The sequence below is a fragment of the Amblyraja radiata genome, chromosome 8, assembly GCF_010909765.2.
Source record: "Amblyraja radiata isolate CabotCenter1 chromosome 8, sAmbRad1.1.pri, whole genome shotgun sequence".
Classification (NCBI taxonomy): Eukaryota; Metazoa; Chordata; class Chondrichthyes; order Rajiformes; family Rajidae; genus Amblyraja; species Amblyraja radiata.
The window spans coordinates 40,586,436-40,601,461 of NC_045963.1; the positions used below are offsets into that span (position 1 = coordinate 40,586,436).

At 43.9% G+C, this 15,026-nt stretch overlaps 1 protein-coding gene across 5 annotated transcripts in view; it reads right to left on the minus strand.

The window, feature by feature from the left end:
• Positions 1-506: 506 nt before the first annotated feature.
• Positions 507-15,026, minus strand: part of znf292 (zinc finger protein 292) — a 128,203-nt gene continuing 113,683 nt past the window's right edge. For 4 of the 5 annotated variants that reach the window (XM_033025650.1, XM_033025648.1, XM_033025652.1 and 1 more), the window contains one exon: positions 507-8,117. In XM_033025650.1, coding sequence (XP_032881541.1) covers positions 1,137-8,117 — 6,981 coding nt within the window. In that variant the 3' untranslated portion in view covers positions 507-1,136. The remainder of the gene's footprint in view (positions 8,118-15,026) is intronic. The other variant, XM_033025649.1, reaches the window with a different exon arrangement.

Genomic DNA, 15,026 nt, shown 5'->3' on the forward strand with positions numbered 1-15,026 from the left:
CCCAGTATCAACGTATCACACTGAATCATGTTGCAGCGTGACCTCTGAACATTAACCTTCATTTATATTCAAATCTATCACCCAGCTTTTCACATGAAAGTTGTCATCGGGAACGTTGGTTACTGCAAAACCAATCATCAACACTACTTTTACTCTTAGGTCGGGTACTTAGTTTCAAACATTTTCTACAGTATAGTATTGACAGTATAAATCAGGAATTCTAGTCCTGACCTGTTTCCATTGAAGATTTTTTTTAGATCAACCATTTACCAATTTTAATAGAGCTTAGCTATATTACACTGCTTGTATTGCTGGAGCTTGTTCTCAAAACTCTCACAAGATGGGGTTGTAAGAGAGAGTATCCCATAATGTACATGCAAAGTAGTTTGAATTCTCTGCAAAACTTACATACTTCTTCCCACTCCAAAAATAAAAATGGTTGAATATCGTTTGTAATGTATCAGATAGAACAAAATATAGCAGAATTAATAAAATACAAACCATTGTAAACTTTGCAAGAGACCTTTATTATAGTGATGTCCAATATTGTGCAGAACCAGCCTGGTGGAAGGTCAAGAACTTGAAACATTAGCTCCACATCTCTCTCCATTTGGATGCATAACTTGCTGATTATTTCCAGCAGTTTCTGATTGTATATGTGTACAATTTATATTTATGGATTGTGACTAGAAAGGCTTTGTAGTAAATGGGATACAATCTCTTTAAATATGTACAGAATGATAAAAGTACAGTTCAAGCCATATCATACAGTATTTTCATCATGCTCAGGAATACTGACCTGTCAGGTTATTAAACAGAACCTCCACAACATTCCAAGCCTAGTCCCTCCTTTGTATATAATTGTCTTGATAAATCACATTTGTTTTATATAAACAGAGCAACCGTTCTGTGTCATAATTTAGTCCCATAGGGATTCCGTTGAATACATTGAACATGGCCACTGCCACATTAGATTTTGTTAAAAAAATTATATTAAAAAAGACATTTACAAACATGCTTTGGTTAAAATGTACAGGCATCCTTTTGGTTCAAATACTATCAAGGATCAAATGAAAGCAAATTACAGCCTCTAATGCCTCTTATTTACTTCAATACATACACTAAGTTTTACAGAATTATGTACTCTTAACAGCGAGTCTTTCCTTTATACTCTTAACTTGGGCCAGCATGTTAAAGTCTACCTTTACTCGCTTCAAGACCACTGTGGGTTGCATGTGCTGCAGCTGTTTCTCGGTAAGCTCAACGCAGTTTGAGTCTGCCTTGTCCATTTTAAATTTGATGTTCTTTAAAATGTGTACAGATAAAGGTGTCGCATAATTAGCCAGGGTCCGTTGTTTGGTGCTTTGATCACACAATTTATTTGCAACGGGCTGCCTGTTGTTGTCGACATGAACCAACAAATGGACGTCTTTTTTGACAGGATGCTTTGTTGCCGATCTATCCCCATCACCTGCCAATGCCAAGGATGAATTTATTAACCTGCTGCCCACCATTTTCTCAGTGTTAACAGTAGGACCTTTATTGGTCAGAGCTTTTTTCTTTTGCTTCCGAGCAGATTCCTCGAGGAACTTCAGGAAAGAAAACTCAAATCCCATGGGCTTAAATGTACTTAAACCTAAAGGCTTGTGATGATGTGCCTTGTGTGTGCATGGGCTGCCCTTTGGAGGACAAACCTTTCTCTGATGGAGAGTTTGGTTTGAATTATCTTTCAACAGCTGCACGGGGGTTTCATCAATTAATTTCTTTTTCCTTTTATTCTGTGTGCCCTCTTCTGTACCTGAGAGATCCAGGAGAAGACCTGATCTTTTCTTACAAAGCTGATGGCTGCTTACATCAGTGAATTTACACTCACCAGCCATCTCTTCCGGCTCAGTTTTAATGCATGTGCTACCGGTGCCCTTAATACGTTTAGCATTAAGCAGCTCTGAAAATTCATCAACGGAACTCCTGAAGGAGGTATCAATCTCCAGCTTTTTACTGAACATCTCAGTCTCACCTGGCTTGATCTGCCACTGAATCACATCTCCACTGACAGCATACTCCACTGATCCTTCTTCATGGCTAATTATGTCTTCAGCTAATTTTCTCCCTTGGACATTCAGATACCTCCTGCAAGTTATCAGATGATTGTGGTACTGACTCACAAATGCACTGGATATTTTGTGATGAATCCTATAATGTTTTACCAGGCTGTGTTCACTGGTGACGATGGATGAACAATTCTCAAACATACATGGATATTGCTCTTTCGGAGACTTGCTGCTACACATGGCCAAGGCTTGGATCTTACTTTTAAAAGTATATCTACCAACTTTTCTGGGGTTGTTTAACTTATCATCAATTTCACCACTTTTCATATTGCTGTCATCTGAAACAAAATATTCACTTGATATACCCTGATTCATAGCATCTTCACTTTCACTCAGTTCCTCAGTTTCCAAATAACTTCTTCCATCCACAAAATCATCTCTTGGAAAGTTCTCTTGATCTGATGGTATGATTCTCCTGGGCCTCATTAAATGAGATTGATGAAGTTCCCTGTGCTTTGTAAAGATATGCCGTAAAAGATTCGATCTGGTGGCATAGGTACGATCACAGCCTTTACAGTCGCACTTAAAACATGCTGCATCGGCATCACTTTGTGGACTTTCTACGTCTATGCCATGGGCCACCAGAAGGTGTTTAACAAAGTTCCAGAACACGGTGAATGAAGATGTGCACTGAGCTTGGTCGCAATGAAACTTTCCATCACTCGAAGACATAATTTTTCCGATTTCATCCGTGGCAAGATTGTGAAGCCCAGAGTAGTGTTCAATGAGATCAGTAGCTCCTTGGAAAATCCTGCAACATTCAGCAATCTGGCATTGAAACTCTTTGACCTGGATGTTGTCACTTTGGTTGATTTCTTGTTTTATTTGTGTATGAAGCAGCTGTTGGTCAAATTGGTGCACAGCCCGATAGTGCAGAATTAGATTTTGTTGTATGGTGAAAGCGGCAGAGCAATCTTTGTGAACGCACCTGTACGGTTTGTGAAAGTTATTGACATCACACACTGTCCTTAATTTTGCAGTTGACTTTTTGCACTTCTTTTCTCCGGGCACCTTGGTAAATGCTGTTATACCTCCGGCTTTTTCAGATTGCTCAAAACCTCCCTCATATTTCCTTCCCCGCAGTGATATATCCAATGGTTGCACTGTAACACCTTCAGGTTTTTCTAGACGGACAAAGGTGTCCTTTGTTTGCACGGGGTTCATCTCTGCTGAGAGAGGGGTGCCCGGCACCCCCATGGGTGCTGGAGAGGAGCTTGGCAGTCTCGTGGCCACTGGAGAGGGGCCCGGTATTCCCACGGAGAGGAGTGAAGAACCCAATGGCCTCACAGACACGGCAGAGGAGGTTTGCGGCACGATGGTCAATGTAGAGGAACCTGACTGTCCTAGAGTGGAGGGAGAAGTTCCAGGCAACGTCACGGACACCAGTGATGATCCCGCTAATGCCACTGACATCGGAGGCATTGCAGGCAATGTCACTGACATCGGAGGCATTGCAGGCAATGTCACTGACATCGGAGGCATTCCAGGCAATGTCACTGACACCGGAGGCATTCCAGGCAATGTCACGGACACTGGTGAAGTTCCTGGCAATGCCATGGTCACTGGAGAAGTTCCCGGTAACGCCATGGATACCGATAATCCCGGCAATGCCACAGACATCAGTGACGATGCCATGGAAACTGGTGAAGCACCTGGCAGCCCCACAGACACAGCAGAGGAACCCAAGAGTCCCACAGAAATGGGCAAGGAGACAGTCGAGCCCATGGACAACAATGAGAGATCTTCTGATCTGGACGGTAGTGGGAAAATAGCTTGTGGGTTTGATAGTATTCTGGAGATGGTCAGTGGCCCTGCAGGCCGGAATGGGACATCTGCTGTAATGGGCAAAAGAGCCGGTGCCCCGGGTACTGGGATGGACTGTGGCACTGCTGGCAGTGGGGATGCACAGTGTTGTGGTGTTGTCAGAAGGGCTATGTCCGGCAGCCCTGCTGGTATGGTGGAGACATCCTGGGGCTTCATGGACACTGGCAAAGCAGGCTGCGGCCACGGCAAGAGTGGTTCAATGGCCAGCAGCTCTTCGTTTGACGGAGGGCTACTGTGCGGCGCAACGGGCAACGGTGTGCCCCCTTTGGGCCCTGCCAGGAGTAGAGGGATCTCCCGGGACCCTACAGTTGGTACGAGAGCGCCTTGTGGGCCAATGGGTTGCGCTACAGTATTCTGGAGTTGTGCTGTTAATGGGGAACAATCCTGCAGTCCAGCCAGAAGCACTGGGTCATTCTGTGAGTGTCGCTGGTCATAAAGCACTGCCTTTTCACTATGTGCCCCATGTAAATGGAGACTGATCCCAGCATTAATCTCAATGGGAGCTGGGGGTACTGTCTCCAACTCATGCAGAGCAATTGGTTCGTCCTCTCGTGTACCATTAATGGCAGACTGAGGCATGACTTCTTGCAGTGATGGTAAAGAATCTGTGATCTTAAACTGGCCCTCCAATTTGCTGCAGTATACTCTTTTAATTCTCAGTTTGACCAGCTCCTCCCGTGTTACGTGATGCACCAACTGGTAGTGGGCTCGAAGGTTCGAGTTCCTTGTGAAGGTTTTCTGACAATTTGGAACGTGGCACCTAAATGGAGCGAATCTCGTCTGATACATCTTTATTTCCATTATTTGCTCCTTGGAATACTGATGCACTTTGACATAATGATTCGTCAGGGCATCTTTAGTCATTGCACTGTAGATGCAGCCGGCTTCCTGGCAAATGAAAGGTTTGATGAGGTTGACTTTCACTTCTTTCTCATTCTCGGCTTCACCGACCTGCTGCGACGTGTTGGTCTGTGCGACCGTCAGGCATTGATCTATAATATTGGGACCACTGGTACAATTGTTCATTGGGGTATGTGCCACAATGTTCAAGGAGGATACTGGTGTCCCTGAAATTGGGGTTTGACATGGTGCATCACCTGTGTAAAGCTTCTCATGGTACTCCAAGTTCAGGTTCTGCAAGCCCAACAAAACTTCAGCTATTCTTATATCTAATGTCCTAAGGTCTTCAGAGTGAGATGAATTCTGACTCGTTTCTATCTCAGGAAGGGCATCGTTGGTAAAGAACACAGATGGCTCACAGCTGCTTTCCAAATTTTGTGGGTCAACCTCATTGTCAACATATGTTCCTGAACAGAAGTTGGACTCAAGTGGCTGTTGCATGGGTTCACAAGATGAATATGCAGTCGAGCTGCTCATGTCTAGCATTGGTGGGACCTCAGTGCTGAGTGGCATATCTTCAGCAGCCACAAATGACCTTGGACTACACACAGTTGTGAGTGCCTTTGATATTGTCATGTTGGTTGAGTTTTCCTCTCCTGCACCCATCTCAAATTGGGGCTGGAAAGTCTGCTGAATTACCGGTGAATCAAACGTTCCAGGAAGGCTGGCAATTGGGAGAGTCGTGTTTGGCTCAAATATACTAGGATTGTAGTTATTCTCCTGTGCTGATGGAAAGAGCTCATGACCAGCAAATTGCTCTGTACTGTCCCCCATTTCCAATGACTGAAGGAATGTTTCACCAGTCAAGAATGTATCCGAGATACAGGTAGGTTCGTGCGCTTGTGGCGTGAACACATCCGATGAAAGGATTTTTTCAGCCATGTATAGAGCCTGTCCGTTGTTCTGATTTACAGCTGAAGAGATTTCCTTTTTATCATAAGGCTTACAAATTGCCCGCCGCGATAAATGACCTCCTAGAGATTTGGGATTGGTAAATTCTCTGTAGCATCTGCTGCAGATAAACTTGTCACCTTTGATGATTGCAGGCCATTTTGCACGCTTGTTGTGCGTGTGTTTTCTCTTCCGGGATTGAGCCAGGTTCTCGCTTTCAACTGTTAAAGCCGTGGATACGGGCAGCTGACAAGTAGCACCGTCTGCGTTCAAGGAGCCTTCAGCTGTCGTATCTGAGATCCTCTCATTTGGAAAGTACAATGTATTTGAAGGCTTTTCCTGATTTTGACATTTCAAGGGATTTCTGATGTGCTGGATTTTTGGTAAGTTCTGTTGCTGCTTCATGATTTCATAGTATTCAGGATGGGCAGCTTTGATATGTTTGTTCACGCTACGTGAGCAGGTATAGCTCCGACTGCAGCCGTCAACCTTGCAGTTGAACCTTTGGACTAATTTTGAGGCTTCACCAGCTGAGGTTTCTGCAGGCCATGTTGGAATAGGAGCATCCTCCCCTTTACACACAGTTTCTGGCATAACACTACGAGTTAGGTGGACACTCGCTGTTTCTTCATTCTTCACAGTAACACAGTGCTCATCTTTAGGAAGATGATTGTGTTCTTCAATGGAAGGTAAAACATTCAGTTCCTCTGACATAGTAGGTTTAGGTTTGGCAGTTTCCTTTGGAACACAATCAATAGTAAAACCATTCTGGTAAACATGCGACTCAAAGCGTGGCTCCTCTTCTGTCTTTATTTGTAATAACAGACCACGCTGATCAACTCTACTTGAAGCAAATTGGTCTGCTTGAAAAGATGAACTATTTTCAACTTCAACCTTCACACAAGTGTGTGTGGTGTGACCAACTTCATGCTTTTGCAGTTCACTCTGGGAGTAGTAGATGTTTCCACAGTTTGAAAACTTGCAGGTATACGAGGAATTGTGGTAGTGTTGTGCTTCGTGATCATACAACAAATAAGACTCTGTGAAAATTCTTCCACAATTCTGAAACATGCACTTAGCTTTGAACAGCAGATGGTCTTTCCTGTGTCCTACCAATTCAGAGTAAGTGCCAAAGCTTGCATTGCATTCCAGTTGTATACAGACATAGGGCTTAGGGCCGCAGTGGATTTGCAAATGTTCATTCAGGTGAGAAACACTGACAAAACGCCTGCGACAATACTGACAAACAACTTTATTACTTTGCATTTTGAGAAACCGTTTTGCTTCTTCATCATTACCATGACCTTTCACATGTGCAATTAGGTTTTTAAAATACTTGAAGGTTTTGGTGCAGATAGTTACGGGACAGTTAAAATCTTCAGTTAAATCCACTTTTTGTGCAGTTATCATCGCAGGTTTGTATGATTTGTCCTTGCCTTCATCATCAGAACCATCGCTATCACTGAAGACTACAAAATCCTCACCATATAAGTTGTTCCTTTTAATAGGACGATGTTCTTGCTTCTCTATTTCAGCCGTTTTTTTATCTGCGGTACTGAAGTCAATCAAACTCTTTGAAGGCCTCCCAACCCTCCTTTTTGGTTTGATAGAAGCCATTCGCTCTTTACAAGACTGCTTAATATGAAACGTAACATGTGGAACAAAAATCTCCTTTTTCTTGAAGCTTTTGGCACATATGGGGCAGTAATAGTTTCCGTCCTTCACGTGAGTTTGTGCGTGTCGGATAATTCGGTGGCCCAGAAACTCTCGGTCACATAATACGCAATACTGCATATAAGCCTGCCAATTCTTAAATCTGGCAGACACCACACCTTTCCCCATTTTACGTTTTTCCTTTGTCTCCACTTTTTCAGATGAACCATTCTGTACTTTCATAACATCACTGTAAAATTTAGGAAGTCTGTTGAGTGAATGTTCTTTCATACCGTCTTCTGGATGGCTCTCATTGCTTTCGAACAGGTCACTGTCATTAAGTTCATCAATTGAAGACACAATGGATGCTTCCTCTCCCATCAATGCCAGGCAATGACGCTTCAGAGTCTTCCAGTCCCAGAATTCAGGATCAAAGGGCCAATGAGTTTTCAAAACAAGGAGGAGTTCACACCTTAGTGAATTTGGGATCGGACCATTTTCGTCATCATACTTCTGATCCGGCTGGTTGTACAAAGTCTCAACTGCATAGTATGCTTCGACTGTAGGCTCGAGGAGGAATTCGGTCAGCTGGCATGCACGTCTGACCTCTAAATAATCAGGCAATAAGCACGATACTGTCTTGCAGATTGATGTCTTTACCGAAGGAGTTTCATTTGATTCCATGCGTAGTGCTCTCACACACAGCTCAATGCAAGCTGAAAGTCCAGCTTCCCCTGCCTGTAATGAAAATGCAATAGGTTACTGCTCAAATCTTGATTTGATATTATCAAAATGTGATCACATGGATAACTCAATTAAGAATCACACAGTTTGCACTGATCCTAGATTAAAGAATGATTTGCTTTCCAGACTCATTATCCACCTGAAAACTAAACAGCAAATACACGGTTCACTTGTAACATAACATTTGATTTCCATTATCATTTATTATGTGGTAATATTGAATCTGTTCCAGCGATCAAATGAGGAACAATCTGTTAAAAATGTAACTGAGAAATTAACTTAGGGCTCCACAGTGGCGCAACGGTAGAGTTGCTACCTTACTGCGCCAGAGACCTGGGTTCGATCTTGACCACGAATGCTGTCTGTATGGAGTTTGTGCATTCTCCCTGTCAACGTGTGGGTTTTCTTCAGGTGCTCCGGTTTCCTCCCACACTCCAAAGGTGCACAGGTTTGTAGGTTAATTGGCTTTGGTAAAATTATAAATTGCCCCAAATGTGTAGGATAGCATTAATGTACAGGGTGATCGTTAGTCGGTGCGAACGTGGTGGGCCAAAGGGCCTGTTCCCTCGCTGTATCCCTAAAGACACAAGCAATGCTGGGAACTGGGAAAAGCACTACACATAACAATACAGCATCAGAGGTATTTCTGTCTAATGTTCGTTGATGCTTCATACCTAACCTTCATACCTAATGGCGAGAGCAGGAACAGGGAGATACGGGACCTGAATGTGTGGCTGAGAAACTGGTGCACGGGGCAGGGATTTAGATTCTTAGATCACTGGGATCTGTTTTGGAGTAAGGGGGAACTGTACAAAAGGGACGGATTGCATCTTAACAGGTTTGGGACCGGCATTCTGGCAGGCAGGTTTGCCACTGCTACACGGGTGGTTTTAAACTGAATAAGGGGGGTGGGGTATCAAATGGGATAGTTGAGTTAAAGGGAAGGGTTTCTTAAATGTGTGAGCAGAGAGACAGAGGGGTGTAAAATGAGGGTAGAGGCAATAGGTAGCAAGGTGACAAGTAAAAGTGGCAGGCAGACAAATCCAGGGCAAAAATCAAAAAGGGCCACTTTTTAACATAATTGTATAAGGGGTAAGAGTGTTGTAAAAACAAGCCTGAAGGCTTTGTGTCTCAATGCAAGGAGCATTTGTAATAAGGTGGATGAGTTGAATGTGCAGATAGCTATTAATGACTATGATATAGTTGGGATCACAGAGACATGGCTCCAGGGTGACCAAGGCTGGGAGCTGAACATCCAGGGATATTCAATATTCAGGAGGGATAGACAGAAAGGGAAAGGAGGTGGGGTAGCGTTGCTGGTTAGAGAGCAGATTAACGCAATAGCAAGGGAGGACATTAGCTTGGAGGATGTGGAATCGATATGGGTAGAGCTGCGAAACACTAAGGGGCAGAAAACGCTAGTGGGAGTTGTGTACAGGCCACCTAACAGTAGTAGCGGAGTTGGGGATGGCATCAAACAGGAAATTAGAAATGCGTGCAACAAAGGTAAAACAGTTATAATGGGTGACTTCAATCTACATATAGATTGGTGAATCAAATTGGCAAGGGTGCTGAGGAAGAGGATTTCTTGGAATGTATGCGGGATAGTTTTCTAAACCAACATGTGGAGGAACCAACGAGAGAGCAGGCTATTCTAGATTGGGTATTGAGTAATGAGGAAGGGTTAGTTAGCAGTCTTGTTGTGCATGGCCCCTTGGGCAAGAGTGACCATAATATGGTTGAGTTCTTCATTAGGATGGAGAGTGACATTGTTAATTCAGAAACAAGGGTCCTGAACTTAAAGAAAGGTAACTTTGAGGGTATGAGACGTGAATTGGCCAAGATAGACTGGCAATTGATTCTTAATGGGTTGACGGTGGATATGCAATGGAAGGCTTTTAAGACTGCATGGATGAACTACAACATTTGTTCATCCCAGTTTGGCAAAAAAATAAATCAGGGAAGGTAGTGCATCCGTGGATAACAAGAGAAATCAGGGATAGTATCAAAACAAAAGATGAAGCGTACAAATTAGCCAGAAAAAGCAGCCTACCAGAGGACTGGGAGAAATTCAGAGTCCAGCAGAGGAGGACAAAGGGATTAATTAGGAAAGGGAAAATAGATTATGAAAGAAAACTGGCAGGGAACATAAAAACTGACTGCAAAAGCTTTTATAGATATGTGAAGAGAAAAATATTATTTAAAACAAATGTAGGTCCCTTGCAGTCAGAAACAGGTGAATTGATCATGGGGAACAAGGACATGGCAGACCAATTGAATAACTACTTTGGTTCTGTCTTCATTAAGGAAGACATAAATAATCTGCCGTAAATAGCAGGGGACCGGGGGTCAATTGAGATGGAGGAACTGAGTGAAATCCAGGTTAGCCGGGACGTGGTGTTAGGTAAATTGAATGGATTAAAGGCTGATAAATCCCCAGGGCCAGATAGGCTGCATCCCAGAGTACTTAAGGAAGTAGCCCCAGAAATAGTGGATGCATTAGTGATAATTTTTCAAAACTCTTTAGATTCTGGAGTAGTTCCTGAGGATTGGAGGGTAGCTAATGTAACCCCACTTTTTAAAAAGGGAGGGAGAGAGAAAACGGGGAATTACAGACCAGTTAGTCTAACGTCGGTAGTGGAGAAACTGCTAGAATCAGTTATTAAAGATGGGATAGCAGCACATTTGGAAAGTGGTGAAATCATTGGACAAAGTCAGCATGGATTTATGAAAGGTAAATCATGTCTGACGAATCTTATAGAATTTTTCGAGGATGAAACTAGTAGAGTGGATAAGGGAGAACCAGTGGATGTGTTATATCTGGACTTTCAGATGGCTTTCGACAAGGTCCCACATAGAGATTAGTATACAAACTTAAAGCACACGGTATTGGGGGTTCTGTATTGATGTGGATAGAGAACTGGCTGGCAGACAGGAAGCAAAGAGTAGGAGTAAACGGGTCCTTTTCACAATGGCAGGCAGTGACTAGTGGGGTACCGCAAGGCTCAGTGCTGGGACCCCAGCTGTGTACGATATATATTAATGATTTGGTAGTGATCTGTGAATTCTACAAGGGCAAATTTTCAGAAACGTAACTGCTCTAATTCAGGGGTTACCTGTATTCTTACAAAATTCTTAAGGGGTTGGACAGGCTAGATGCAGGAAGATTGTTCCCGATGTTGGGGAAGTCCAGAACAAGGGGTCACAGTTTAAGGATAAGGGGGAAATCTTTTAGGATCGAGATGAGGAAAACATTTTTCACACAGAGAGTGGTGAATCTCTGGAATTCTCTGCCACAGAAGGTAGTTGAGGCCAGTTCATTGGCTATATTTAAGAGGGAGTTAGATGTGGCCCTTGTGGCTAAAGGGATCAGGGGGATGGAGAGAAGGCAGGTACAGTATACCGAGTTGGATGATCAGCCATGATCATATTGAATGGCGGTGCAGGCTCGAAGGGCCGAATGGCCTACTCCTGCACCTATTTTCTATGTTTCTATGTCTATGTTTCTATGTTTGTGCAAAAATTCATTCTTGCATTGAGTTAGTGCTCGTGCACTAACAACTCGACTGCGATCATTTAACAATAGCCAGTGTTTCTAAGTGTAGATGAAAAAACAAATAAAATTAGAAAATGCTGTAAACAACAGCAAGAAGAAAGAGAATGAAGATTAAAATTTCAGGTCTAAGATTCTTGGTCGGAACTGGGAGAGATGAAAAAGGTCTTTGCAATTTGCGGTGAAGCTGATGTGAGGAATGAACAATTTGAATGGAATATCTGAGATAGAGAGAGATCGGTTCAAATGGGTTAATGGGGCAGTTAATGGCTAGTTCGGTTTCTTCATCAGTGCTGTGTGTTACTGAAAGCAGAGCTGCCGGTCAGGTTGTACTAATGGAAAGAGAAACCTGAAGATGGAGAATTCAATGTTGATTTAAGTTTAGATCACACGCTCTTCTCTGTGTAAATCAGAACCGTCCAATGCTACTGCAGGTCATCCATCTGTCATTTTGGCTCAGTTTTTTCTCTCTATTAGTACAGCCCAAACAACCTGACCCACAGCGCTGCTTTAAGCAACACAGAACACAGACAAAGAGGTAATTAGCCTTCAGCTGCCCCGTTAACCCATTGAACATGGTCTCACCATATCACACCTTTTCTCTTTGTTGTATCCATTGTTCCAACCATCTTCCCTGAATCTTAACATTAGCTTTTTTTTTAATTTCTCGTTCCCAGTTCTGATGACGGGTCTCAGACCCAAAACATTTCAGTTTGACCCAAGATGTGTAGATATAATTTTAGCAACAATGCCTCACCGCGGAAAGGTGATTGCGGTAACTTAGTCATAACAATTATTATAACGCCTCACTGACAGAGTGGCTCCACTCAGAGTTCATGGAAATTTTGTAAACATCTTAAGAGAACATTTGATTAATCAGCAGCATTCTTTCCCAGAGAACCTCCAGATTATCCGTGGTAGACAGTGCAGCACAGGAACAGGGCCTTCAGCCGACAATATCTGTACCAATTCTGTGTAGGAAAGAACTGCAGATGCTGGTTTAAATCAAAGGTAGACACAAAATGTTAGAGTAACTCAGCGGGACAGGCAGCATCTCTGGAAAGAAGGAATGGCTGACATCTTGTGTCAAGACCCTTCTTCAGACTGATGTCAGGGGAGTGTGCGGTACAGAGATAAAATGTAGTCAGACAGTAAGACTGGTGGGAGAACTGGGAAGGGGGAAGGGATGGAGAGAGGAGGAAAGTAAAGGCTAGAAGTTAGAGAAGTCAATGTTCATACCGCTGAGGTGCAAGCTATCCATACGAAATATGAGGTGCTGTTCCTCCAAAATGTCAGATTGGGAATGGGAGGGGGAGTTAAAGCGCTGAGCAACCGGGAGATCAGGTAGTTTTGGCAGACTGAGCAAAGGTGTACAGCGAAACGATCGCCGAGCTGCGCTTGGTCCAGCCGATATACAGGAGTTGACACCTGGAACAGCAGATACAGTAGATGAGGTTGGAGGAGGTGTAAGTTAACCTCTGCCTCACCTGAAAAGACTGTCGGGGTCCTTGGGCGGGGTCGAGAGGGGAGGTAAAGGGACAGGTGTTGCACCTTCTGCAGTTACAGGGGAAGGTACCCGAGGAGGGGGGTGGTTTGGGTGGGAAGGGACGACTTGACTAGGGAGATGCGGAGGGAACGGTCTCTGCGGAAAGCAGAAAGGGGTGGAGATAGGAAGATGTGGCCAATAGTGGGATACCAGGTAATCGGAGATGTCCTTATTCTTTAGGGAACGGGGGTTCCCCTCTCCCATTATAGATGAGGCTCTCATTAGGGTCTCCTCAATATCCCGCAGCTCATCTCTTGCTCCCCCTCTCCTCATTCGTAACAAGGAAAGAGTCCCCCTTGTCCTCACCTTCCACCCCATCAGCCGTCGCATAGAGCATATAATCCTCTGACATTTTCACCATCTCCAACGGGATAATCACATACAACAGATAATCCTCCGACATTTTCGTCACCTCCAACAAGATCCCACTACTGGCTACATCTTCCCATCTCCTCCCCTTTCGGCTTTCCACAGAGACTGCTCCCTCCGTAACTCCCTAGTCAATTCATCCCTTCCCACCCAAACCACCCCTTCCCCTGGTACTTTCCCTTGCACCCGCAGGAAATGCTACATGTCGCTTTACCTCCCCCCTTGACTCATTCCAAGGACCCAAGCAGTCTTTCCACGTGAGCAGAGGTTCACCTGCACCTCCTCCAACCTCATCTATTGCATCCGCTGCTCTAGGTGTCAACTGCTCTACATCGGTGAGACCAAGCGTAGGCTTGGTGGTCGCTTCGCCCAACACCTCCGTACAGTTCGCATTAACCAACCCAATCTCCCGGTGGCTCAGCACTTCAACTCCCCCTCCCATTCCGTATCCGACCTTTCTGTCCTGGGCCTCCTTAATGGCCAAAGCGTGTCCCACCGCAAATTGGAGGAGCAGCTCCTCAGATTTCGCTTGGGTAGTTTACACCCCAGCAGTATGAACATTGACTTCTCCAATTTCAGTAGTCCTTGCTTTCTCCCTCCTTCCCCTCCCCAGCTCTCCCACAGCCCACTGTCTCCACCTCTTCCTTTCTTCTTCCCGCCCCCCCCCCCCCCCCACAGTCTGAAGAAGAGTCTTGACCCGAAACGTCACCTATTCCTTCGCTCCATAGATGTTGCCTCACCCGCTGAGTTTCTCCAGCATTTTTGTCTACCTTTGATTTTTCTAGTATCTGCAGTTCTTTCTTAAACAAACTCTCCCTGTAACTAATACCCTATAATCCAAGCATCATTGTGGTAAATCTCCTCTGCACATTTTTCCAAACCTCCACATCCTTCCTGTAATGGGGTAACCAGAACTGTATGCAATAAGATGTCGACTTTATTTGCTTGGTTTGGTTTCTTATTTTGATTGCTTTGTTGCGTGGTTATTGTTTTTTGCTCATGTTTTATGTCTTTTGATTTATTGTTGTACTTCATATGTGATTTATGCGCCTTATGTGAGCTGTTATGTTATGTTCTGTTATGTTGTCTGTTTATGATGTCTTGTTTGTTCTTCTGTACAGCACTTTGGTCAACATTGGTTGTCTTAAAGTGCTTAACAAATAAAGTTGGATTGGATTGGATACTCCAAATGCAGGCCAATCAAATTCCTATAAAGCTGCATGACTTCCTGACTCTTGTACTCAAAGCCCCGACCAATCAAGCATACCACTTGTCCTATCTTTTTCAGAGACCATCCTTTTTTCAGCCTAAACCTGATTCTCAGAGTACCTCACCTACTGGCGTGACAGATTTAGACATTTAGACTGAGAAAATAAAATTCTTAACATGTCAGAGAGCAGTTAATTAAGCAGCAATGGTTACAGAGCTAACTGAT